This window comes from Euprymna scolopes, chromosome 28 (assembly GCF_053919585.1).
Source record: "Euprymna scolopes isolate OS-2025 chromosome 28, ASM5391958v1, whole genome shotgun sequence".
NCBI classification, from domain to species: Eukaryota; Metazoa; Mollusca; class Cephalopoda; order Sepiida; family Sepiolidae; genus Euprymna; species Euprymna scolopes.
In genome coordinates, this window is record NC_136509.1 from 23,136,754 (window position 1) to 23,163,658 (window position 26,905).

General features: G+C 32.2%; 2 protein-coding genes across 4 annotated transcripts in view; both read right to left on the bottom strand.

The window, feature by feature from the left end:
* LOC145249503 (ATPase family gene 2 protein homolog B-like) overlaps window positions 1-26,905 on the bottom strand; it is a 400,201-nt gene that overhangs the window by 199,227 nt on the left and 174,069 nt on the right. The window lies entirely within an intron of this gene.
* LOC145249505 (allatostatin-A receptor-like) overlaps window positions 18,150-26,905 on the bottom strand; it is a 108,511-nt gene continuing 99,755 nt past the window's right edge. For all 3 annotated transcript variants that reach the window (XM_080111120.1, XM_080111119.1, XM_080111118.1), the window contains exon 2: window positions 18,150-20,131. In XM_080111120.1, the coding sequence (XP_079967246.1) occupies window positions 19,133-20,089 (957 nt within the window). In that variant the 5' untranslated portion in view covers window positions 20,090-20,131 and the 3' untranslated portion in view covers window positions 18,150-19,132. The remainder of the gene's footprint in view (window positions 20,132-26,905) is intronic.

Consider the following 26,905-nt stretch of genomic DNA (forward strand, 5'->3'; position numbering starts at 1 on the left):
AAAAAAAATTTTACCAAAGTACATTATTGTATTGCCAATAACAATGATAAATGACAATTGACATTCACCCTAGGCAGGTTGAACCAGCCTCCTCCAAAGGAGGAAGTATCAAGGAAATATTAAATTCCAAGTGAACCCTAATTGTATTCCAGTCAGAAGATATAACAGCATTAAGTTTTTGCAGAGATATGTCAAGGTTCTCTCATATACAGTGCCTGGTATTCCTAAATAGTTATCTGTTTAGTACAGATCAACATTGCTTAACTTTGATGCTCTAATGAAAACCAATGTCTCAACGTCAGTATACAATATATAATATAGCCAAGCGGAAAGCTTAAATGCTATCTAGGTTCAACTTTTAATCCTTCAGATTTTTTTTTTTTTTTTTAACATATTAATTTTTATTTTAATATTTTTAGACTTATAAATTAAAATAAAATTTTAGTTGTATTATATTCTTTAATTTAACATGAATTATCTCCCTTGCTGATTGTTTTTATTTTTATTAAAAAAAAAAAAAAAAAAAAATTTGTTTCATATTACAAATTATCCAGGCCGGATTAAGTAAGATGTGAAAGAAATTGTGTAGTATGTTCTTTTATTGCCAATAAGATGCTACACTAATCACAAATAGAAATTGGCTGGACAGAAAATGCTATTTAAGTCCAATTTTAAAAAGCAGGCTGACTTTTCTTTGTTTATTAGATTATCATCAAAAGTAGGTGTTGACAAGGAAAAATTCCATCAGGTCTTTTATTTTTACTTGTTAACCCTCGTTTATCTTTATCTCTAAAACAAATGGATGGTGTGAGAGTTTGACACCGAGTGTAGAGTATAAAATATGGAACAGGTTCAGCTAAAATTTGATCATAAGTTGAGTGGACAGCTGATTTTTGAGTGATAATTACTCATTCGAAAATCAGCTGTCTACTCAACTTATAGTCAAATTTTAACCTCGCCTGTTCCATATTTTATACTCTACTCAGTGCCAAATTATCACTACAGATAGGGAACATGTATAGAAGGAAAAGTTAGAAGACGGCACAGGTAGTTGATTTATCTCTCTGCAAAAGCAGAAAGATGTGACACAAGGGTCGGAAAGTTTGAGGAGCCAGTTGCAAGAAATGTCTAGCCCTATTACCATTATCTGGTAGAGGTATCTCGGATGATCAGCAATAAACTAACCCCTTAAATGGAAGAAGGTAAAGTCTGGGAGGCTGAACTTCCTACAACATAGGATAAGCAAGATACCAGTCAACAGGGAAGAAGCCATTTTAAAAATGGTCTAGATTCCGTTAGCTTTTTAAAATCCAAAAGGGTCTTAGAAAGGTCCAGTTGAAATTAATATACCCTAGATTCTTATATGTCCTTGTGTGACCAAACCATCTAACAGGGTTGCTCCCTGTAAGGCAAAATAAATATCAGTATTCAAGACTGGTTGTATTTATCGTGTAGCGTTCCCTTGTTCATTTAGTTTTCCTGCATGCTTGTGAAACGCGGACCTTCACAGCAGAATTAAAGAGGATTCAGACCTCAGAAAGGAGATGCTTCAGGAGCCTGCTTGGCATCTCTTACGAAGACTAATCAGGGAATCAAAAAACAGAATAAGGACACAATCACCACAATCAGGAGGTGTAAAATGATTCAGCGATGTAACAAGAGGAGAAAGGTTGGCTAAGACGGTCAGGGGAGGAAGAAAGAGAGGAAGACAGAAGAGATGGGAAAACATCACAGAATGAAGAGGATGGAAGCTGAGCAAGGCAGCCAAACATGCGGAGGACAGGGAAGGACGGAGACGACTGGTTGACAGATTATCTGTAATGCCCTAAGGGCAACCGCCAAAGGGCAGGTGAAGGATTCATGACCGTTACAGGTTTGTCGTACTTATTTTAAGTATTAGACTTTTTAGCTCGTTAAAAACGTGCAAAAGTTATAGCCCGTTGACTTAAAGTGCTTTATGCTAAATTGATGGTTGAATATGGTTAAATTTGTGCTTATTTTTTTTTCATTAAATCCTAATCTCTAACTGCACAGAACAGATACCATAATACATAGTCCACTGCACATTATGACAACGCTCTATAGAAAATTTCAACCAAATCAAGTCTTCATGATTAAAATGGGTAGAGTTTGGCATTTTTTGCTTTATATCATATTGGGGAGGTGGCCATTGTGAATTAATGTGAACTGACGAATCTGTTTTCTAACACCTCTTACACTTATGGATGTTGGCAACCTTCAGACGGTTCTTAAAATACATGATTTATGAAACCAATGCCAACAAGAGAATTGAGCCGATCAAAGAGCCATTCTTATTCATCTAAATCTACTTGAGCAAACTTTACAGTATCCTGAGGAATTAGTGCTAGCTTCATGATCTATGCAATGTGTCCTGTTGATTTACTAATGAGAATTAAATTAGCCAATTTAGCATTTATAAAATTTAGTGTTGAAAAACAAGAAATAGAAGACAATGAATAATTTCTTTATTTGATAGAGTTTTAAAAGAACTTGTCTTTTCAGAAGAATATTAGCAAAAATCTTTCTATAAACTTGCTATGAATTGTTAGCTAAAAAAAAAAAAAAATTGAAAACTAAACTTTGAAAGACGGTAATGTTTAAAATAACACATAAAAAGTGCATATATATATAATTAAATTATTCTTTTATATCTACAGATACTAATGTTTCATGCTTATGCAATTATCAGTGTAGGTTGGTTGGTTGTTTTACGGCATATCAACCCTTTTCGGGTTATTTAATGCCGAATCCAAAGATTTTGAAGAAATTTTTTTTATAGAATATATTTGTTGTTTTCACGTCAGTTTCTGTTTAACCCATAGTTGGGACCCTAACAGGTACTACCACTCCAGGTCAGAGTGGACCTGGGAGCAATGGTAATTAAAGGGTGGCTCCACACTCCCCAAAGCCCACAAGCTGGGGCCTCACCATCGGATATAGTTTAAGGTCATATCCAGGACTATCAGTGTAGGAGATGACGTACAAATGAGCTAAATCATATTTTATGACTATTTTCTGTTCAACGCCTTTAAAACCACTGTCATTCCACTCTCCCTATTTGTCTCCCCACGAGGGCAAAGTTAGACACAAGATCTGTTTTTAATGTCGGGAAAAAAAATTGTCAACTTGTCATACAGGGATTCAAATATAAATTACCACAAGAACATTATATGGTGTAATGTAATCATAATTTATTAACAGAGATTGTAATGATATAATCATCTTTAAATCATAATTGATCAATATATTTATTCCAGGTAGAAAGATCCAAAAATTAATTGAATTTCAACAAGGGTCGTTGACAGTGCTCAATCAAAGAGCAAATTATATTTTATTCTTTACGTTAATTAAAAATACAAAAATTAAAAAGGTTTTCAAATCTTGGTGTGAAGCAAAATTTAAGTTTTTACTAAAAAAAAAAAAAAATTAAATTTTGCTTCACGCTAGTCATTTGAAAAAGCCTTTTAAATTTTTCTATTTTTTCTTGCCCGATCAAATCAAATGATTGAAACGGTCTGCACATTGTAGCAAGATATGGCTATTTACATAATGAATATATATTTATGCGTGTGGAAAGGCTACTGGAGATGCACATAAAATTGCTTGATTTTAGAATGGAAGTGGAAATCTTTGTCAAAGAGGACATCAGTGCAATAGAGATTTCTAATTGAATATTAGAGAGAAAGGAGGGGAAAAATAGAGAGGATATATAAAAACGGGGGGGGGGGGAGATAAAGAGAGACACACAAAGACAGAGAGAGAGAGGGGGGGATTAGGTGATTGACAAATTGATAACAAGACTGGAAATGCATAAACATGGCACCATAATATTTAGATACGTTTTTTATTCACACCGGGTGATATTAAAAAGTGCCCTATGGTTTTTAAATACAAATAATCTTACAGTCGGTTATGAACAATTGGTCAGAAAGCGATGCAGACGTAAATCGACTCATGCTAAGTCGACCGCAAGAATATTTAGACTGCATAATGTAATTATCTTTGTCATCATTTATCATTTTATTTTCATAATTAGATTAAAGTTAGATTTTGTTATTTTTTCTTATCTTTAAAAGCATTCTATTGCACTCTCATAATGTAATAAAATAGAACTGCAATTGGTGACGCAATTAGTCGTAAAGCGGTTTGGACATAAGTCGGACTATTAAAAATTACTGTAAGCCAATTTGACTAATATTGTAATCATTTTAAATTTATTTTTATGGGATTTAAGGAAATATTGATAAATTATAAGTCATTTTATTACTGTTTTCTGTCTAATACCTTAAATCATTGTCATTCCACTGTGTGCATAATTATTAATGCAAAATTAAAGTCCAGAAAACTCATTCCCCCCCCCCATTATAACAGACCAAATAAAATGATACAATGAGAATGTTTAAAAGAAAAAAAAAAAAAAAAAAGTTAAAATATTTTCTTAAATCTCAAAAATAAGGAGTTTTGTTTCAAACTAAAAAAACACTTTAAAATAAGCTAGAACATCAAACTTATTCAGGTAGATAGAACTTATCTTGTTTTTGGTAATATTTGCTTGTTATATATATTTTTTTTCTTACTGCTTTCGATTTGTTGCCTATAGTAAAACATACCCAGATTTGAGAAAAAAAAATTTAAGCGTCGCCATTTTACCCGCTTCTCTATTAGATTACAGCAGCACAAAACACTTGTTAGTTTTTCACGCTTGGGTCTTTTGCAAACCTTATTTTCGATGTACCAAATGTTAATAGTGAGCCTTTTGGGCTACAGTAGTTTAATACAAAGCAGACGCTCATAATTCAAATATACACACCATGGTGAGACGCTGTAGTTTAGGGTTAGCTGGAGGATGTTATCAGAAGGAGAAGAAACTAAATAAAAAGTAGTAGTTTGTGTTGATGGCAGTACACACTGTGCATGCACCAAGACAGATTACTTGGCAGACCAGGTTTCTTTCCCCCCACCAATCAATCTTTGACCTGGAGCAAGATGTGAGTGACTATTTGTCTTCATATGAGAAGGCTTTCTCTGGTTTCACTCTTTCGAACCCCCTCAGCTATCCCACCAGAACACAACCTTTTCACCACTCCCAAGTCTTGTGCTTTTTCTCACATTGAAGATAAGTAAAATAATAAAAAAAAATTACCGCCCTGCTTGGATCATTAGAGATTATCAGATCTTTCATCATACTCATCACCACTCTGACCTGATCAAAGATGACCAGTTTGATCCGTGCACACTTCCAAACATTGGACATTCATATTACCTCCCCCACTCCCGGCACAAACTTTTCTAATTTGCTCCTGATTAACAACTGCCAAAGCAAATTTACATAAAATGGCGAACCAAATTAAGACATAGCTGCAGCTGCCACAAACATTCATGGATTTGTTAAGTCACAAAATATTGTTACAGAAAATAAACTGGTATTACATAAATCGACTCGATATTCACCCAGATTATATTGGAGATATTATCAGCTTGGATTGAATTCAACTTTTTTTTTTTTTTTTTTTTTAATATAATTGTCTTATTTTTGGGTTATAACGCTGGGTATGGAGCAGCCACACCAACATTCATCCGCTTTTTTATCAACTCCAGCCGAGAGCTCTTCAGGATCCTTGTTCCCTTAACTGCAATTGTCTGGATCTCTTTCACTTGGTTCACCGGGAATACTGGTTTGATAGGCTTTAAAGTTCTTCATAAACCCTGTGGCACCTATAATCACTGGGATGATTGGCATCTCAAAAACTCCAGTTTCTCTTCACGAGAAATACATGAAACCTTGATATTTGGTCCGTTTCTTTCAGTTCTGTTCAGACCTCCATTAGAGACACTCCCTTCCAAAGTTGCTGTCTTATTTCATATACTGTCAAGTTTGATAGTAACATTTTCAAGGTAGGTGGCTGTAGGGATTACATGGTAATAAAGTATGGTGCATGACTCATTTCAAACAGTTCTTTCAGGTTGATGTTCTAAGGACTAACTGCTACCTTGGATGTTTTTTCTTTTTATAATTTGACTTTATTTTAATTTGACTTTATTTTAATTTTTTTTTTTTACTTTTCTTCCTTTGAAGATTGTAATGCTGGGTATGGGGCAGCCAAACCAGCTGCCAACATTGCCCCGCTTTTTTATTGAAACCAACCGAGAGCTCTTTTTAGTATCCTCGCTGTTCCCTTAAGTGCAATTGTCTGAATCTCTTTTGCACTTGGTTCACCAGGAATATTAGTTATGAAGAAGAACCTGAAGTCCTACCTAAGCCCTGTGGCACCTATGATAACTGGTATGATCGATATCCCCTTTAGGTTCCAGTTTCTTTTCATATACATTGGTATTTGGTCTGTTTCTCTCTTTCAGCTCTGTTAAGACAGCCATCATTAGGAACACTCACTTCAATCAAGTTTGCAACTCTGACTTATTCCATATAAGTAAGTCAGGTTTCACAGCAGCATTTTAAGAAAATATGACAACTAAAATTGAGCCAAAAATGTAAAGATTTTCGTATAAATGGATTATAAAAAAAAGAAAAAAAAGCTGTATGGCATAATATAAGCATTGAGATCACCCTTCCTTTGCACAAAATCAACACGCTTATTACCAAAATGAACACATTTTAAGGTTTATGACAACTCACCAAGGTTTATAAATACCCAACTCTAAAATTAGATATTAAAAAAAATAAAAAAAATAAACACAATGCTATATATAGTGGTGTGATTGTTTGGAAGCATCGAATATTGTCTGAACTTATGAGATGACAAAAAAAAAAAATGGAGTTTGTTTTGTTTTTTTTAACTGACAAATTGAGTCTCCTTCCAACAAAAACATTTGTATAAGAAATATTTTTTTACTCTTACGGTTTGTCAGCGCAACTTGTTGAACCATGCATATACCTGTACTTTGAAGACAAGTATGTTCATGTGTCAGTTGAATGCTAACTTCCATCACTTGTGGGTGTGCCACCTTACAACTGCGATTTTCTCCTTTATCCCTTCCTTTGAGCGAAGAACAAATTCATGATTAAAAAATTTATTGCATGAAAAACATTTGGCAGTAAAAGATTAAGTTTTACCTATGGTGTTTTAAAAACACCGGGTTTGACATTTTAGGGGATTTGTTTGTTTTATGTTTCTGGTAAAACGATTTGAACTGGTCACCATGGGTAAATAATTCACCGGCTTGAAATTTGGTTTCAAATATGTACAAACAATACAAAAAATTAAATTGGGTCTAAAAAGTATAGAGGAAATTTGAGACTAATATTTATTTACTGCCTCTAGAATTTTTATAAAATTCATAAAAATATTTAAAAAATGCAATTCAGGTATTTTTTTGTAGAATTTGAAAAAGGTGTAAAATTTGTTTTCCTTTATATAATTTTTATAAAAAAATGTTTTAAAAACCATTGTAGATTTGATAAATTTTTTTTTTAATTAAAAATTTATAGAAAAATGTGATGTTTGTGAAAATCCGGTAGAAAGACTTAAAAATAGCTAATTGTTAAAATAACGTTTTTAAATGTTATTATATAAACCTGAAATTTCTTGTATATTAGTAAACAAAATACAATGTTTCAGATAATTAAGATTTTTAATGAAAGTTTTTTTTTGTTGAAATTTGTTAAACTTTTAAAAATATACTTGGCTTAGTTAATACAGTAGTCAGCATGAACGGGTTCTTAATGTCTAAATAAGTTTTAAATAGATTAGAGGTTGTATAATCTTAAGGGAATTATAAAAGGTTGATTGTACTTAAAACAAAATTTCGAAAATGTGTCATTTGAAATGAACTACTAGAAATAAATATAATTGCACATCATGACTTCCCTTTAATACGAGAGTGTGTAATGTAAGATCTATAGATCTATCTATATCTATAGATCTATCTATATCACGTTTCTGGTCAACCACATGTTTGCATCACTCGTTTATTTATTGTTTTAAATCATTATCAGCTTTACATGCTGGCCTGTGCTGGATAACTTTTAGAAATTCATTTTCAAACTGAACCGATCTTAATTTATTCCTATCTCAAATAATCCATCCTCATCAAGCCCCCCCCCTTATTCTCAAAGAAGAGGAATAAGTGTAATTACACACCGACTTCCCTTTAATCTGTTTTGATATAAGGAAAAAAAAGTCAATTAGCATTTCATTTAATTTTAGATTTTTAAGACTCCTAGATGACCATGACCATCTAATATCATTCATTTTTCATTAAGACTTGGCACTACTTTTGTTTCAAAGTAAATAAAAGTGTTAAAGTTAAAATATCCAGGTAGGCAGAAGAGTAACTTATCTTGCCTTTGGTAAGATTTGTGTACTAGATTTTTTGACCACTTTCCGTTTGTTGTTGTCTGTGAAATTACCTTGTATCACGTATGTTGTGTTTTGTACTACTAGGAGTAGTCCGGGATAGCGATAAATGAACCGCATTATTTTTTTTCAATATATAGAAACAAGAAATGGATTGGCCAGAGGTGAAAAGACCGGCTTGGGGAACCGACAGAAAAATAGGGATGAAAGAGAAAGAAAAATAAAGTGAAAGCAAGAGAGAAGAAGAGAGAAAGCGAGCTAGAGTAAAAGTTAATATGAAAATGTTTTACTATTAAACTATTTTTAATGGTTCCAGACAACGCTGTGTAGCCCTGCTCGTCTTATATAAAGACGAGCTGAAAACTGGAGCAAAATAAAATATACTCATAATAAAATTGTAGAAAGATATATATATATAAAAACGGAGATAAAACAGGCAAGTCTGAATTAAGTATCGATATGTTAACTCTAAATTTAAAAATAAGATAATCTTATATTTTAGAAAATCTGGAGAGACCTCATCTATGTATTTTCTATAAAATAGAGAAAGCCAGCGAGTCTCGAAAATACTAATTGGTATATTTGTTAAATGTGAAATATTTTTTATTATTGAAATTTTTCAGATCTGACACCTTCAAAAATCTTTCCTATTTAGATTTTTTTTAAAAAGGCGTCTTCATAGCTTTATAAGATGCTCCGTATGTTGGACAGATTTACACTTGAAATAGTATTTTCGTATTATTCAGAGTACTGTTATCTTGAATTATATTCTCACAATGTTTCAATGTAACGTCCGACCTTCATCAGGAGTATCTTGTCGAACTTGAATTTGTACAGAATTTGAATGGAACTTTCTATTCGCACGCACACCTTATAAGTAATAAGATTTAAGCCTCCCGAACATTAAAAAAAATCTTTAAGATTTCCATATTTAATCCAATGCTTACATGCACCCGTTTCGTCATCCATGACCAAGTAGAAATCTTAATTCACAGTTGGGTCAAAATTGAAAATATTGTTAAACATTTTGTACATTTATCTTAGTTCATTTTTAATCACTAAATGCGTGTTAGGTTAGTACAGCAGTAACGTCATCAGATTTGAATGCTACCGTTTCAGTTTCGATTCTAGCTGATGGCATCTGAATACCGTTTCTTTTCTACTTTTGAAATTATGACATCACACATACACAAAAGCTGCACAAATTAAAATATATTTAAACATTTTACGCCCGGGCAAAGCCCCCTTATCACTAGTATAAAATATAAATATATTGGATAAAAAAAAAAAAAAAAAAAAAAAAGGGGGGGGTATCAAGACTTAGGCAGCAGCAAAAGGAACAAAACAAAAAAAAAAAACAAAAAACAAAATAGACGTTGGATTTACTTTTGGCAACCTCTCCCCACCCTCAAATTTTCTTTAATCATCTCATTGATCAGCGATATTTCTAACACAGTAAAAACAGCCAACCCAGAAAACAATTCTAAGTGCTAATGTAGTTTTAAGGAGAGCAGAAAGGACCTTGAGTTTACTTCCAGTAGCCTCATAAGTTCCATTTTTGTCCTTTAGTCCTGATATTCAATGAGTTTCTGACAAGCTGGGCAGGGGTGCTGTTTTTTCTTTGTCAGTCTACCCATCTAAAACTTATTGATGGATTTTTGACCTTGAAGAAGTATATTTGTTTTAGACCCTTACATCAAATGGCTTCATGCCTTGTTCGGAGAAATATAAAAAAAATTTAATCCTCTTGTAGTTATTCATCAAACTATTATTCATTTCATTAATCTTTATCTTCGAGCGTTTTTTAGCCTTAAGTTGAAAAAAAAAAAAAACAGAATTCTCCCTATATTAAAAACAAAAGTGAAGAAATCTGTAAGACGTACGTATCCTGTGATAAAAACGAAATCGTATTCCAAAAATCATATAAATTGATCAAGCAATTTTATTTTTTTAAGTCATAATTCTTGCAAGTTTAAAATTATTGTGGAGTTACCTTCCTTGCTGAGACTTATTTTCAAAATGACACAAGACAGTCACTAATACTCACATTTTTATTTAAAGAAAACTACTTGCTCAATTTATGTAATTTTTTTTTTGGGGGGGGGGTAATATAGTGTTTTGTTGTGAGTGCATACAGATTTTTTTTTCTTTTTAATATAAAGAGTTCTGAACAAGAATCCAAAGAGACTAGAATAGGAAATCGAAGGCAGGCATATATGTAGTTTTCATTAAGTATTATTTTACTGGTTTCTGATTAGGAGAGACCAGAAAACAAGATCCCATAGTAAAAAAGAAAAACCCATAACTATTGTTAGAAATTGCACCGTTAAGCTTGCACATTTCCCTCCCTTCTATGTTCTTGTAAAGAAAGGAAATTTTAGGTAATAATTTGGTGCCCATTGTTAAAAAAAAAAAAAAAAAAAAAAAAAAAAAAATTCTTTTTAGTTAAGTGAGCAAGATGTTAACCTCATGTCAACTTGATAGTTTATAAAAACGATATTAATGACCAGACTTTAAATGAAAAGATACCTAATCAATAACCATTTACAAACTGGTTACACTGGACGCATCGTTCTATATGAAAATCTGTTATGGATTACTTGTATAAGGTGTATTTTGTTTAACAGTAGTGTCCAGGGTTCCAAAAGCCTTCTATGCCAGAAGAAATTCTCATTAATACTACAAGAATATATATTCTTACATTGCTTGCACATTTTATAATCTAATTGCCAAGCAAAAGGGGTTGTTTCATCTAACTCTTGGCTTGTATCAGTTTCTGGTATCAAATTGTATAAAACATTCAGGTGTAGGTAAGTGTTCGAAAGGGGTTATACCGAAACATTTCATTAGTAACAAAAAACAAAAAAAAAAACTACACAAGTAAGCACATTCAATTTAAAAGAATGACTTGAAAATTTAAAATATCGTATTTTTTTTTAAAGAATGAAATAAAAATAAAAGGGGCATTTTTTCACGTATTTTCAAGAGATATACAAATTTTGCTAATGTAGAAAAATATTTGAATTTAATTTTTTTTTTTAAGCATTCTTGAAATTTGATTTAAATACTGGCCAACTGGAGTGAATGAGCAGAATATTTAATATATAATTTTTTTCGTCCTTCTTGCATTTGGAAGAGAAAATTGCAACACCACCTATGCAGATTTTGACCCCAATATGTGCATGCCCTTGTGTCGTAGCACCGATGCTAACATTTGTGTACTCTTATGACTGTTCACTCATACGATATGTTATATATCATGTATTAAGTTGCTTCTCATTTTCCAATGAGAAATTGTTTATATCCAACCCCGCGGACTAAGTAACCGTGTGTTGAATTTTTTCACATTAAGAATAAGAAAATATAAGTGTCAATACAATTTTGATATTTCGCACAGTCCTGTACTCTTTATCCAAACAAATGGTTTTCATAGGACCAAAACGGATTGAATATGGAACTTGTATATAAAAAGTGGACATTTTCAACTTTGAACAACGCTCATTACAGCTGCCCTTTGATGCTTTAATGTCTCTTTGTCACGTGATCCACTGTTAAATTGTACACTTGAAGCAATGCAAAGAAGAAACTTTCTGTTGATGATTTCTAGTCTTCAATGTAGTTTCATATACAGTTCCTGATAATTCTTCATCTCCGTTATGCTAAGTAATGCAAACCACCGGTTTAATGTAAAAGACTGGTTTTTAATCGTGAGCAAATTAAAAACCGGATGTTGCAGTTTTCTCTTCCAGTAATATATCATGGATTTTTTTCATACTTATGACTTCAGAAGTCCAAAGATCGTTTCATTATATATATATATATTAAGTAATGTGATTTATAATTTAAAAATTTTTTAATTTAAAAATCAAAATTTAATTAAATTAAAAATCAGTTTCATAAGAAGGAACAACAACAAAGTCAATTATCTGTACGATCGTTTCGGAAATCCGTGCTTTTTATTTGTGGTATACATGAAGTCACGTAGAACAATTATACATAGTTTTTTTGGTAAGCACGGTCTCCTCATCCTAATTGTTCTACGTGACTTCATGTATACCACAAATAAAAAGCACGGATTTCCGAAACGATCGTACAGATAATTGACTTTGTTGTTGTTCCTTCTTATGAAACTGATTTTTAATTTAATTAAATTTTGATTTTTAAAAAATTTTAAAATTTTTAAATTATAAATCACATTACTTAATATTGAATTAGCTCTAGGACATTTAACTATCGAGCTTATTATATATCTAAATTACAACGAGCATTTCCTGTATTTTAATTAAACTAGTAATTTCACTATTACATTAAAATACACTTAGCTCTTTAGACTATTATTCTAATCTTTAAATTTTTATAGATTATATATATATATATATATATATATATATATATATATATATATATATATATAAAATCTCGCTTTCACACAAACTCGACTAGCTACAACCATTTCCCGATTTTGTATCTGTGCCTAAATCTAAATGCAGATTCCATGAAGAAAGCTTCATTCTGTAACAGCCCATCTGTGGAACACTTTCACTGACCTGCTTCCCAGCCAATTACAACAAGGTAGCCATCAAGTCCAATGTATACAAGTTCTTGTTGAGCCGTTGTCTTAAATAATCCAAATTCTACCCAATTCCCATCATTAATGATTACACTACCATCTTACATTCATAAAAATCTTATCCTCGAGTGGCCTCCGACCCTTGATAAGTGGTAACCCCCTCCCCACCAAATCTATACAATATGAAACAATCTTTAGATTTCTGAAGGGTCGTACATATGAAAAAAAAAATTATTTTCCAGTAATATATAAGTCCCAAATCTAGGGTGTCAAATATGCCGGGACAGAGTAGTTTTGGAAGTCTTATGAGTATAAGGAATATTGTTGTCAACACACCAAGGGGTGTCGTCTGGAATTTGCCATCCTAGGTGATTGTTTGGCAGGACCTTGGAACTGGCTTTCTGTATGAAGAACAAAAGATATCGATTTTCTATTAAAATAAACATCATGCCCCAGACATCCCACATGTTATCGATATTAGTAAGAAAAAAAGTTTTGAGGGGGTGGGGTCAGAAATATAAAAGTCAAAGAGTGGTAAAACAGAAGGTGGGGGGGGAGAGAGAAAATGAAACAAAGGAAAAGGATAGAAAAAGAACGAAAAAAAAAAAACGATAAAGAAAGCAAAAAAGAAAAGAGAAAAAAAGTGAATAAAGATGAAAATAAAGGAGAAAAAAATATAAGTACATAAAAAAATGAAAAGCAAAACTTGAATATAAAGTAAAAATAAAAAATATTCTTTTAAAATAACTTAACTAAAAAAAAAAAAAAAAAAAAAAAAAAAAAAGGCGAAACTTGAATATAAAGTATAAAAAACTGGGAAGATTTCATGTTTTGCAAACTATTCCTTGCTTGGATGATAAAAAAAATTGCTAAAAAAACCCAAATATTTCTTTTATTGGAAGACTGAAAATTTCGAATGATTTGCTTCAAATTTATATATATATATATATATATATATATATATATATATATATATATATATATATATATATAACCAAGTTCTAATTTAATTATATTAGCATGTACCACTATGAAATTGGAAATTTATTCACATATTGAACAGAATTGCAGTAAATACTAAAATCAATATAAGTTATGAAAATATATGGCCATTAAGTTACAGAATTTGCCACGTTTTAACCCGGTACGAACATGCAAAATATTTTGAGATTATATATATATATATATATATATATATATATAAAATTTCTGGCAAGTAAACTGTCTAATCGTAAATTAAACTGATGATTTCTCAGAAATGAAACACGCGAAGTACGTTTCACACTACTATTGAGCACTGTTGAAAAACTAAACACTAAAAGAAATATGCAATATATATATATATATGCATGCATATATTTTCCTTAGTACGATTAAAAGCAAATGTGGGTATATATGTATCATTTTTCGAAGCATTTTTTTTATGCTTAGAGTTTTTGGGGATTGGATTTGACAGGCAAACCCAATTACATAGAATTTTGGTTTGCAAGGAAAAGAGCATAAAAAGCATGAAAACTTCTAAAACGGTTTGGACATTTTTTGTAAAAAAAAAAATAAAAAAAAAAATAAAAAACAAAATAAAAAACAAAATAAAAAAAAAATAAAAATAAATAAAATAAAATAAAATAAAATAAAATAAAATAAAAAAAAAAAAAAAAAAAAAAACTTAGGCATCATAAAAATTCATAAATATGTAAATTTGCAGATATATGTAAAACAAAGCATATATGTGCACACACATACATACTTGTATACATATATACTTATAAGTATATATTCCAATATATAATATAACCATATGAATATAAGTATATTTATATATTTTATATAAAAGTATTATATATTGTTACATAAATACAGACAAATGAAAATATATTAATATGTACATTGTGTGTATGTATATGTCCGCGTCGATAGATATTCATGTAAATATTGATTGACACAAGTATTTACTTATATATTTCATGACTGAACTACAGTCATAAACATATCCGTGTGTGTATCTGATTAACAGTATAGTTGTGGAAAATCTATGGCAAGTAAACTACAAAAAAAAATAGTTTTTCATTTCAGCAAACGTTTCGTTACAGTAAAGGTTAGCCTGAAGAATTCTTGTAAGAGTGAACCAGATTTCTATGTAGCTTTCTTACCATAATTATATTTAATAGTACTATTAAAATATATTCATGTATTGAGCATTGTTAATGTATGAAACATACATTTTATAATATAAAAGTTGTATATATATATATATATGAAAAAACCGCGAATTTACATCTAAATCCGTTTAGTCTGAAAATTTAGAAATATACATACAATGTATACATTGTAATATATATATATATATATATATATATATGTACACACACGCACAATGTATATATATATATTGTATGTGTGTGTGTGTGTGTTTATATACATTGTATGTATATATTGTACGAGTGTGTGTATATATGTATATATATAGTGTGTGTGTGCATATATGCATACATATAAGTGGAAGCAATAAAAGCAACGTAAAACGCAGGTAATCTTCAAGTTCAGTTTGAACTTTCAGAAATCAAAATTATTCAATAAAAGTACTTTTCAATCATGGCGGAACATTCAGTAGAATCCAATGCTTTTCTTGTACAGAAACACATCGATTCCCCTAAGTTAATATTGAAAATTTTTACTTATTACACAATGAAAAATACCTTCTCGTCCATCCCCAAAATGAGGATATTAGTTAAAAAAAATTTTTTAATCAAAAATAAATAAAAACCAAATAAAATACAAACATTACATAGGAAAAATATAAAACTTCATCCAGAAAAAAAAAAAAAAAAAAAAAAAAAAAAAAGTCAGGACATTGGTTTGAAGTAAAAGATCAAACAAAATAAATTGGTTTAAATTTAAACCATAAAGATACAATAAAAAAAAACAATAAAAACTGAACAAAACTCCTTGAAAAATTTCAGGATATTTTGAAATAAAATCCAAAATAATGGAAAAATAATCTTAAAAGTATTCTCTTCCAAATTTTTAAAAATATAAAAAAAAGTAAACAATCAGGATATTGGGTAAAAAAAAAAAAAAAAAAAAAAAAAAAAAGTGAAATAAAAATTTCACGAGAATAGTTTAAGTCAAATTATCAAACAAAACACAAATTTTTGCTTTTTCTGTCTTTTGTGAGAGAAAAACTTGTCTTTATCATGAAATTTTCATTTGAATGGTGTACAAACAAACAGGAAGAAACATTTAAACTAATTTGCACTCGAGTTTCGCCCTCCTTAGGGCTCTTCAGAAGAGCATATTCAATCTCAATCAGATTTTGAATTGAGTTCAGATGTGTCCAACTGTAAATCCGGAAGGAGCATAAAACTCAAGTTTCGGACTTCCTGTCTGTGGCTGGCATGATGTACATTATGTCCGATTGTGGAAAAAAAAAAAAAAGAAAAAAAAAGGTATCATGGTATCATAGATTTCATCCAATCAGACAAGATCTAGGATCAAAACATAACATTTGTTTAGCCATTCCCCAGGTTTTATTAATCTGATAAAATAATATATTTGATGTCTAAAATATATAATTAAAAAATTACTCCGTTCTCCAATATTTCAATGTATTAAAAGGAAAAGCTATTTCAATGTATTATGAGATATATAGTATAAAAATATACTTATGGCAAGTAAGCTACATAAAAATGTGAAATAGATTTTATATATATACACACACACACACCAATGACCAAAGAAAATACAATTAGTCTACAATCATTTTTTAATTTTTTGTAAGGTTGAAAAAAAAAAAAAAAAAAAAAAAAAAAAAATTGTCCTAATTCGATCAAACAGCTCAGAGACAAATAGAAATCTGTCGATTTTGACCAATATCTGGCCATCTCTGATGAGCTGCTTGATAGACAGTACTTTTAACCATGGTGAAACACGTGTAAGACAGTAAAGAAAAATATAGGCATTCGTCTTTATATAAAAAAAATTACAAAAATGAATATTATGATTTGAAACTGTTCATTAGAACATAACTCACCAGTTTAAGTACATATACATAGCTTTGAAAAAATGTTTTGGCTCATTACTTGGAAACTAAGACTCCCCCAAACTAAAATGATTATGTTAGTTCTCTTGGTTTGAGAGGGACTAGAAATGGCAATTAATATATTTATGTATCCGAGTAGGGCAGAAACAATTATATGTAAATAATAAAAATTATGGGGGGGGGGGGTGAACATGTTTTTCTCATTTCACTAAAATTTATTAAGATCCATAATATGCTATTATCAAGGTATAACATGAACCATTGTTTGTAAAATTATATAAAAATATAGATTATATATATTATTCACGATTCCAATAAATCAAAATGGTATCAAGTAATTGTTCTAAAATAATGTGACAGTAGTTTCATCTTGGAACTATACAATCAGATTCTGTATAATTTTTCACAGTATATTTAGCAGATTTAAGTAATGTTGCAACATGATAAAAATGTTTTTAGAGCAGAAACAATTAACTCCCTAAAAATTTAGGTAAAAAAAAAAAAAAAAAAAAAAAAAAAAAAAAAAAAAAAAAAAAAAGACTTTAGACATCAAATAGATCATTAGTGTCCGCATCTAGGCAAATGTACGTTTCCAAAGTTATGTAGTAACAAGGCATTTGTTTTTATCATATCAATTGCAATTATTTGTCGGACAATTTTAAAGATTATCATTTAAATCTCAGATGTCTTGATCTCTGCATAATTTCGCAAGGTTGTATATTCATCTTTGTATTTCAATGAGAGGCTATTTTTCTGATCAGTCTATTGGTAGGTCAGTCATTCGGTTGGTCAGTTGGTAGATCTCTCGGTTGATTGTTGGTCAGTTAAATATATTTCAACTTAATATCTAAAACAAGTGCAAGTTTTTATATTACTTGTATTTCCATAAGAGATTTTATCAATCTGTTCGGTAGATTAGTCAGTCAGTTTGGACAGTTGGTAAGTTGGGGTAAATTCCAAAATGAGATTAATTTGTAGGTCAGTAAGTTATTAGGATGGTCAATTAGTCATTGTATTAGGTCAGGCAGTAGATGGTTGGTAGATGTATCAGTTACTAGATCAGTGTGTTGAAGATTAGCTAGTAGGTTGGTCAGTTTGTAGGGGGGGGTCAGTGATTTATTGCATTGGTTGATTAGTAGATCAGTCAGTCAATGTCAGGTCAGTGGAACAAGTTTCAATTTAAATGGTCATCTATAAGTTTGAAATAACATTTTTGCCACTGTCATGCTTAAGTTTGAAATGTGCAAAGTTTACTGGTTCATGCTGTCATACAACAAACGCCACTTCAACTGGACAACAAAAAGCCAAATTTGTGTTTCGTTTCTCAAAAAAAAATTGTATGGACGAATCTAAAGAATATCCCACCTTCAATATCAATGTAAGAATTTGGATTTCTTCCACAAAAGAAACGTCTAATGCCTGCAGAATCCATTTATTATTGAGTATAAAAGTTATCTGACTCAAAAAAAAAAAAAGAAATTCTATGTGAAGATTCCTGCCCAAGTACCGTTTGAACTCTTCAAAGAGTGATTTTATCCGAGAAAAAATCCTGAATTTTTCAAACGTGAACTTTAGGATTTTACCGTTTTTTTTATTTTTTTATTTTTTAAAAAGGGGAGGGGATCAACAAAGATAAAATTGGAAGAGTTTTTTTTTTGGGTGTTAAATATTTTTAGTTCCAGAAGAAGGACAGAATTTAAAAAATAAAAGGTTTATATGAAAGCAAACATGGAAGCCATTTTGTTTTTAAACGGTGTGAATATTGCACCCCCACACACCCACACACACATTGTATGCATACATACGCATTGTAAACAATATATGTGCATGTATGTATACAAACACACACACACATCTTACACACATGTATTGTACATATACTGCACACAAATTGCATACAAATGTAAAAATCTATTTTGTATACACCGTTTACACCACGTATGCATATAGTGTATACACATTTTCGGATGCATATATATGTACAATTAATTTGTTTCATAATTTTCATTTTGGAAACGGCAATACTGATGAATTTTTAAACACTTTCATAAAACGCCTCACTATTCATACGTGTATAATTACACACATTCATGTGTGTATTTGCATGTATGACGATTGTGTATAGGAATTCTGTTTTGTTGTATTTTTTTTTTTTTTTTGCATAACTGAGCCACTGTGCGTCCCTTTTCAGACAATATTTTCCGATGCCACAACCGTGGAGCACGTTAGTGGGGTCGAGGCACTGTTGGGCCCACGATTTTGATTCGGATCACCCAGGCAGATTGTGCAGTTAATAATTTCATCAAAACTGCGGCCAAAGTCCTTTGATAGCTTGGCACACACAACTGGGCCGATAGAAAAACTAAGCTGGGCAAGACACAGAAGATAGGAATGAATCCGCATCCACATCTCCTTTTTGTCTTCGTCCGTCAGCGCCTCGCTGTTGAACAGAATGTGGAATGTGACTGCGTGATAGGGTAACTGGCACATAAAGTATGCCATTACCAACCCCAAGACGAGTTGTGAGAGTCGGCGCTTGTCCAGCGGGATGCTGTCCTCAAAGAAACGCTTGGTGATATAGTGAAGCATCACGTACGTCACAATTGTGATGGCCAGAGGGACAATGTAACATGCTGAGATTGTCAAGATCATCATAAACCGAATATCAATATGCGGCTTAAACATACACCGTTCTGTATCCTCGTCAACCTCGTACGCAAAGGCTAACGGAATTCCAATGCTATAAATAAAGATGAACAGGGATGCTACAATGATCATGCCATGTTTACCGGTTATTTTTGCATTTGGACGGTTTGTGAGGATCAAGGCGTTCAAAATTGTCAACACGACCAGGTGAAAAGCGACGACAGCTAGGCTGCAGTAGGCCATGTAGTTTGTGACGTTGCACCAAAGGTTGCTGATGTTCCAGCGCATGTCGGTGAAGTTGACGATGTTCTGCGGGATCTCAAAGATGATGTAGAGTATACTGGCCAGGGCCAGGCCCCCGATGACCACATGGTGGGTTATCCGCATGTTTTTGTACACTATCAGGCTGCGCAGGATCAGCAGGTTTCCCACAAATCCGACCAGACCGATCAATGAAATCAGGGCATTGAGAATCAATTTATCCGTGTCTGGAAGCATTTTGGTATATTTCGTCTTCGAGAACGCTCAGCTTATACCATTCTGTGGGAGAAAAAAAAAAAAAAAAAAAACCATTAGTATGATTTTATATGCATACTAGCTGTACATACCCGGCGTTGCCAGGTAAAATAAAAATGCCGACAAAGGGTTTAATTACATATCATTAAAGACATCTTAAGTTGTCACAATTTGCCTGAAAATTAACCATGTATTTACTTTTTGAAAGCATAAAACAGTCACCTATGAAATTCAAAGAAATAAAATAGGAGCTTAAAAAAGGTAAATAACTTATAGGTAAAACAAAAACCTACTTCTGTTTTTAAATGCATCTGATGTTATAGTAACCTACTGAATGTTGATTCTTTTGAATCAATAGAAAATCATGCAAAAAAAGTATATAAACTTAAGTAGGCGAGGGAGGAGGAAAAAAAAGGCTTGCATTTTTCTGTTCTTGGCCTTCGGGCCAAGATGCTACTCTTAAGGTAATTTGTTTTGGTTAATGGAGGGGAAACCCTCTATACCGAGACTAATATTTTTGGTCTACCAGAGTGCCCCCCTCTTGCCTTTTTTTTTTGGAGGAGTAGGGGCTGGTCTTCCTCCCCTCCCACATTAAAAACGACATCGTGTCACATTTTGCTTTTGTGGGGAAGCAAAATACCAAATATATAAAAATCCATTTTCAGTATTAAAACCAGTTTTGGAAACAGAAAAATCGCAGCAGCAAATGCACTAAAATATGCTTTTGAATTTTTGAGACAAGAGTTCATAATTCCTATTTGGATCATTCGAACCACTGTTCTCATCTTCAGCGTTATTTTCACAGCATGCAATACCTCGTTTCTTTTTATTGCCTGTTATTTGAAGTATTCTTGTCTGAGAGAATGTCGACGGGTCTATACAAGTGTTTTTTTTTCTTTCTAATCAACTTTCCTGAATAACTCCAGTTTCAACTAAGGTCCAAATTAAGAGAGACTATGTAGGGTGGAAAGGAATAGGAAGTCATTCTTTAATGGAAAAAAAGTCACCTAATTCTCATTCTATTTCAGAATTTAGAGAAGGAAAAAAAAAAAAAAAAAAAAAAAAAATTCACATCAATGAGAAAGCTCTAATTTGAGCAGAAGTCCACCTTCTCTGGATTTAAATAAAGATTGGAATACTAAAACATTCGAATTCTGTATTTTCAGGCGAAATTCTTTCGTTTATGCAACTAATGCTAAAAATTCTTATAGCTTTTTAATTTTTTTCAAATGAACAGGTTTTTCATCTTTTGCGCAATGGTTTACTCAGCCGATAATGATTTGACAAATTGAAATAGTCGATATATTTTTGAATTTCAATACAAAAAAAAGGCCATTAGAAAAAAATAAGGAATTTTAGTGTGCATGCATGTACACACAAGTAGGCCAAATTTAGTGCCATCATCTGAAATTGAAACCAAAACAGACAGCATTCCAGTCTTAGTTTAACGCTTCAGCCACCATCATTAGTGAGCTATGGCTGCATGGATAAAATTACGCAACTTAAAGTTAAAAAAAATGTATGCATGCTCTGAAATTAGTCGATTTATGCCAAGGTAACCCTCCCTTTAGCAATTCTACTAAACACCAAACCGAAAATAAGCAACATGTCCAATTACTCTCTAAGTTTCAAATCTTTATAAATATTCTGAGAGGAGTTTGGTAGAGACTTTTTGCACAAACATCGACAAGGGCACTTTACTAGCAGCTGCCCAGAATTGCCTGGTTGTAAAATACGCTTAAATATATTTTGATTAACGCGGATTTCATATGTATTACATTCTACTATATCGGACCCAAGGTATAGTAATGATTAAATAAAAAAAAAAAACTCGTCCAAGAATCGAAACCAAAATGTTTAGTTTACAATTCACTTTTTCTTTGACGTTAATGCCAGAGATATAAAGACGTTTGCTGCAAGGGCATGCATAATGCCATCATTGGACTTTCATCTGGCAAATTCCATTTTTTATTTTTTTTATTTTTTTTTAACACCGATTTTCCCTGGCTAAAACCCAAATGTAAAGTTTCACATGGGTTCAAATACCATATGTTCGAAGTTTCATGTCTTTAGACCAAAAACTTAAAGGAGTTTGGTAGGCAAATTTTTTAATATATATGAATACATAAATATATATATATATAGAAAAAGGTTGTTTATTATAACCTTTTTACAAATATTACAAGTATAAATCTTGTAGAATATTTGCATGAATATAATTACACGTAATAATTAACTGATCATCCCATCAGAAAACCGAAAAAAAAAAAAAAAAAAAAAAAAAAAAAAAAAAAAAAAAAAAAAAAAAAAAAAAAATTAATAGGGAATTAAAATGAATGTTTACAGATTCGAGTCTACCTGCCTACTACACTTTATTTTGCACAACATACCTCTAAACACCCGGGCAACGTCAGGCACCCAGGCTAAACTAATAAAACATTCATTTGAAAACGGTTCATTAATTATATCTAAATTAGTAAACCTTCATGCAATTGCTTGCATATTTATGACCGAGTATATTAAGTTAGTTTCATAAAAAAAAAAAAAAAGAAAAAAAAAACCCAAAAAAACAAAAAAAACAAAACAAACTATATCAATGCCAGAAAAAGTCAATACAATATTTACATATAAGTGAATTGTTCTTAAAGTTAGTTGGGGTATTAGATTGCAACAGTCCTAAACCCACATAATTTATTACTAGGTAATAAATTTGTACAAAGGTTTGTTTCTATAATGGTTAGTTTTACTGGTTACTTTTAATGCATCTAAAACCAAGCTTCTATCTTTAGATCAACGCTCTGATCCCCATTTGGCATCAATTGAAATGAATGGCTCGTCTTGGAGAGGCCTCATGTTTTGACAAGCTTCTGGGCTTGACCTTTACTCAAGATCTGAAATGGAACAAGTACATCAAATCTGTTGCCAAAGCTGCTGGAAAATGGTGGGATCCTTCTATCGACCCAGGAGATCGATCACTGCTGATGCAATTCTCTATATAAGAGGTTCGCCCAAGGATGGAGTACTGTTGTCACAGCTGCTAGATAGGACTTGTGCTTTGATAGAGTTCAAAATAGACTTTGTAGCCTCATAGGAGAGGTCCTTTTTTCTTCCCTGCAACCTCTTTCTCACAGACGAGATGTAGCGAGTTTTGTCTTTGCTTTATCGTTATTTACAGGGCAAGTGCTCGACTGCGCTTCAATCTAAGGTTCCCGCCTGGCCAAACTTTTACAAGAAACTCGTCTAGCTGAAACCACTATCAATAATCCCCCACTATCTGCGCCTAAACCTAAACGTAGATTCCATGAACAAAGCTTTCTTAGAACTGCACGTCAGGGAACTGTCTTCCGTTTTCCTGCTTTCCAGCTGACTACAATATGGTTGTCTTCAAGTCCAATGTAAACAAGTTCTTGATAAGCCGTTCCCCTTAAGTTAAATTTACTGAATTTCCATCACCTACAATTACTATATTTGTCCAATCGACTACTGTACACTCTTTAACCTTATCCTCGAGTGGCCTCTGGGCCTTGATAAGTGGTGATGCCTACTTTAAAAAAAAAAAAAAAAGTTGGAAAATTATGTATGAAAAATTATATATACAAAAATTTGCCCATCATGATTGTTAACTGATTTTTGTAGAAAAATAAAATTTTTACAGTATATGTGGAGGGATATGAAAAGGATTGAAAACAAGTTATGACAAGTGGGTGAAAGAATAAACATGGGAACATTGACTTAGAGAGGGGGCAGTGTTAAGAGAAAGAAAGTGAGGGAGAGAGACGGACAGAAAAGAGTGGATATATATATGTATAAATAATGTGTTTATACAAACATTGGCTACATATGTGCATACATGTTGGATTACCAATATTAAATAAAGGGTTCTGTTTGAAATTCTGTGCAAATTCTTGAGTTCAACAAGCTACAGCTGAAGAAGGTTCGATTTTACATCTAACGAAACCTGAAAATAACATTCAAGATGAAAACAAATAATCCAAATAATGAATTATTAATCCTCATTTCCAAAATTTAGAAGCAAAATAAAGTTATATACGCACGTATAGAAAAATCATCAACTCAGAATGCTTTTGGGTGTGGTAAAAAAAAAAAAAAAAAAAAAAAGTTTCTCATTGGGGAGAAAATACGTCTTTGCATGAAACGGCATTTTAGAATACATAACCTATTAAAATTGGAAAAAAGCCAAATATTTTGCCACGAATAAAACTTGTAAAATTCTTAAATATACCTCCCTCTTTCTTTCCCTCTAATATACACACACACACACATATATATATATATATATATATATATATATATTAAATACCTGCGCTTTGTGCGGGGACTTTGTTGTACCCGAGAGTACCCGCTTCACAGGCAGCCTTGCAGTAAGTGGATGCTGTAAGAGCAACTATTGTTTAAGGTGTTTCAAAATTTTAACTACCTCCTGAGATGACTGAAATCCAACCATGAACTTTAAAGCAAATAGATATATCAAAGTTGGTTGAAGAAATGGGGGGGGGGGGTCGAGATGGGCGATCTGATTCAAGTTTACAAAGTTAGCCAGCGCCATAGTGGCACCTTTCCAGATAGTGACAAACCCCAACGTGATGTGCATCATCCCTGGGTGTAGGAATTTATGGAGAGCCACACTAAATATCTTTACCTTTGACCTTGAAAAATGGTTTGGTCATGATCGGTCCCGTGGTGTGGGGTGTAAGAATTGTACACACAAACATGCCAATATATATATATATATATATATATAAGCAAAATCAAGACTTCAAAAAAGTTGCTGTCATTTTACGTTACAATTGTTTCTATGTCAGATCGACAATTTCAAACATCATGGCGTTCGAAAATTTTCACAAAACCAGCATTTCTTCAGACTTTAAGAAAAACACTCTTGACAATAGAACATTGTTTAAAGAAAAAGAAAAGGAAAAGAAAAATTCCCTTAACGTAAAAAGAAGCATATGAAAAACACTTACCCTGGAGGTAAAACCCTATGCCATAAAAAAAAAAAAAAAAAAAAAAAAAAAAAATTATATATCCCATTCGTTGAATTCCTTAATTAGATTTCTATTTCACAATTAAAAAAAAAAAAAAAAAAATATATATTACTTTAGGGCTCATCAAGAATCTGTTCACGTTGGACCTAAAAACAACCATATTGTAGTCAGTTGGGAACGGAAAGCAGGTGTGCAGTTCTAAGAAACTTTTCATGGAATCTACATTTAGATAAAGAGTGGGGGAAATTATTGAGAGTTTCAGCCAGAGTGTTTTTCGTAAAAGGACGGGGGGGGGGGACTATAGATTGGAGTTCAGACGAGCAAGTCGTGAAAATAAAGCAGAAACAGGCTCGCAACATGTGGAAAGATGTTGCAAGGAGGAAAAAGCATACCCACAAGGGGACAAAGTATTTTGAACTGTCAAGGCATAAGCTGCTTCTAGCAGCTCCTGCCAAGATGTGGTAACAGTACTCCATCCTTGGACGTACTTGGCTCTTATGCAAGAAGTGAATTGCATCAGCAGCGAGATATCTAATGAAGTGGTAGAATGACCCCACTATTCTTCCAGCAGCCTCGCCAACGGATTTGATGTAAGTGTTCATTTTAGATAATGAGTAAAGGTCAGACCTAGAAGTTTGTCAAAACATGCAGCCTCCCAAAGATGGGAGCCATTTATTTCGATTGATGCCAGAGCATTGATGAAAAGATAGAAGCTTGGTCTTAGACTCATTAAAATTAATTAGCCAACTCTTTCTTTTAGTCATTTACAGCCTTGAAGTGTTACCATAGATGGTGGTGTCATCAGCATAAATGTCTACGAAGTATCTTAGGATGTGATTTGGGAGATCATTGATGTAGATCAGGAAGAGAATTGGGCCCAGGATGGACCTCCGAGGGACTCCAGCATTAATACTGTGAGCTTCTGATTCTTGTCCATCAGCCACTACTCATGAACCAATCAAATTTAATAATGGAAAAACATACCGTAGCTGGAGATCTTGTGGAGTAGACCTTTATACCATACCCTATCAAAGGCCTTTGATATGTCAAGAGCAATTGCCCTAAAAAGGAGGTGTTTGTCGAGATATTTGCTAATCCTATGAGAATTTCGCATATCACTAGATCTAGCAAAACAGAAGCCATATTGTAGGTCACCGAGGTTATTTTTGCCGAGGTGGTTGACTACTTCTCTAACAGATTCCAATAACTTATGATGCACAGGAGACCGATTGTATTGGGAGAGAGATAAGCGATCACCTGAGGTTTTAAATACGGGACATACTGAGATTTTCCAGGGTGTTGGGAAGCAATTCTTAAGACAACTGTAAATATGAGAGCTAGTTCTGGTTGAAGCTTTGAGCACTATGATAGTAACAGACATGAAACTTGATATATAGGGTATTCAAATTAATGCAAAACTATTTGGGTTGAGAAAAATCAGTGCAAAAATGAAAAAGGGAATTGGCCAAGTGAAAGTCGAACGATGGTATTACAAATATGCATTCTTAACGTAATAACTATTGGTTCATGTTTTGTTTCATAGCTCAAGCATTAATGTCAAAGGAAAAAGTAAATCGTAAGTTAACCATTTTAGCTTCGATTCTCGGTTGTTGAACTTTAAATTATTACTATATATTGGGTTTAATATAGTATAAATACAAAATCCGCATTAATTAAAATATATTTAAGCATATTTTACAACCAGGCAATGCTGGGTGGCCTATTTGTTGATATAAGATACAGGGTGACCCCCCCCCCCCCAAAAAAAAAATGGGCCCCGTGTACACTATGT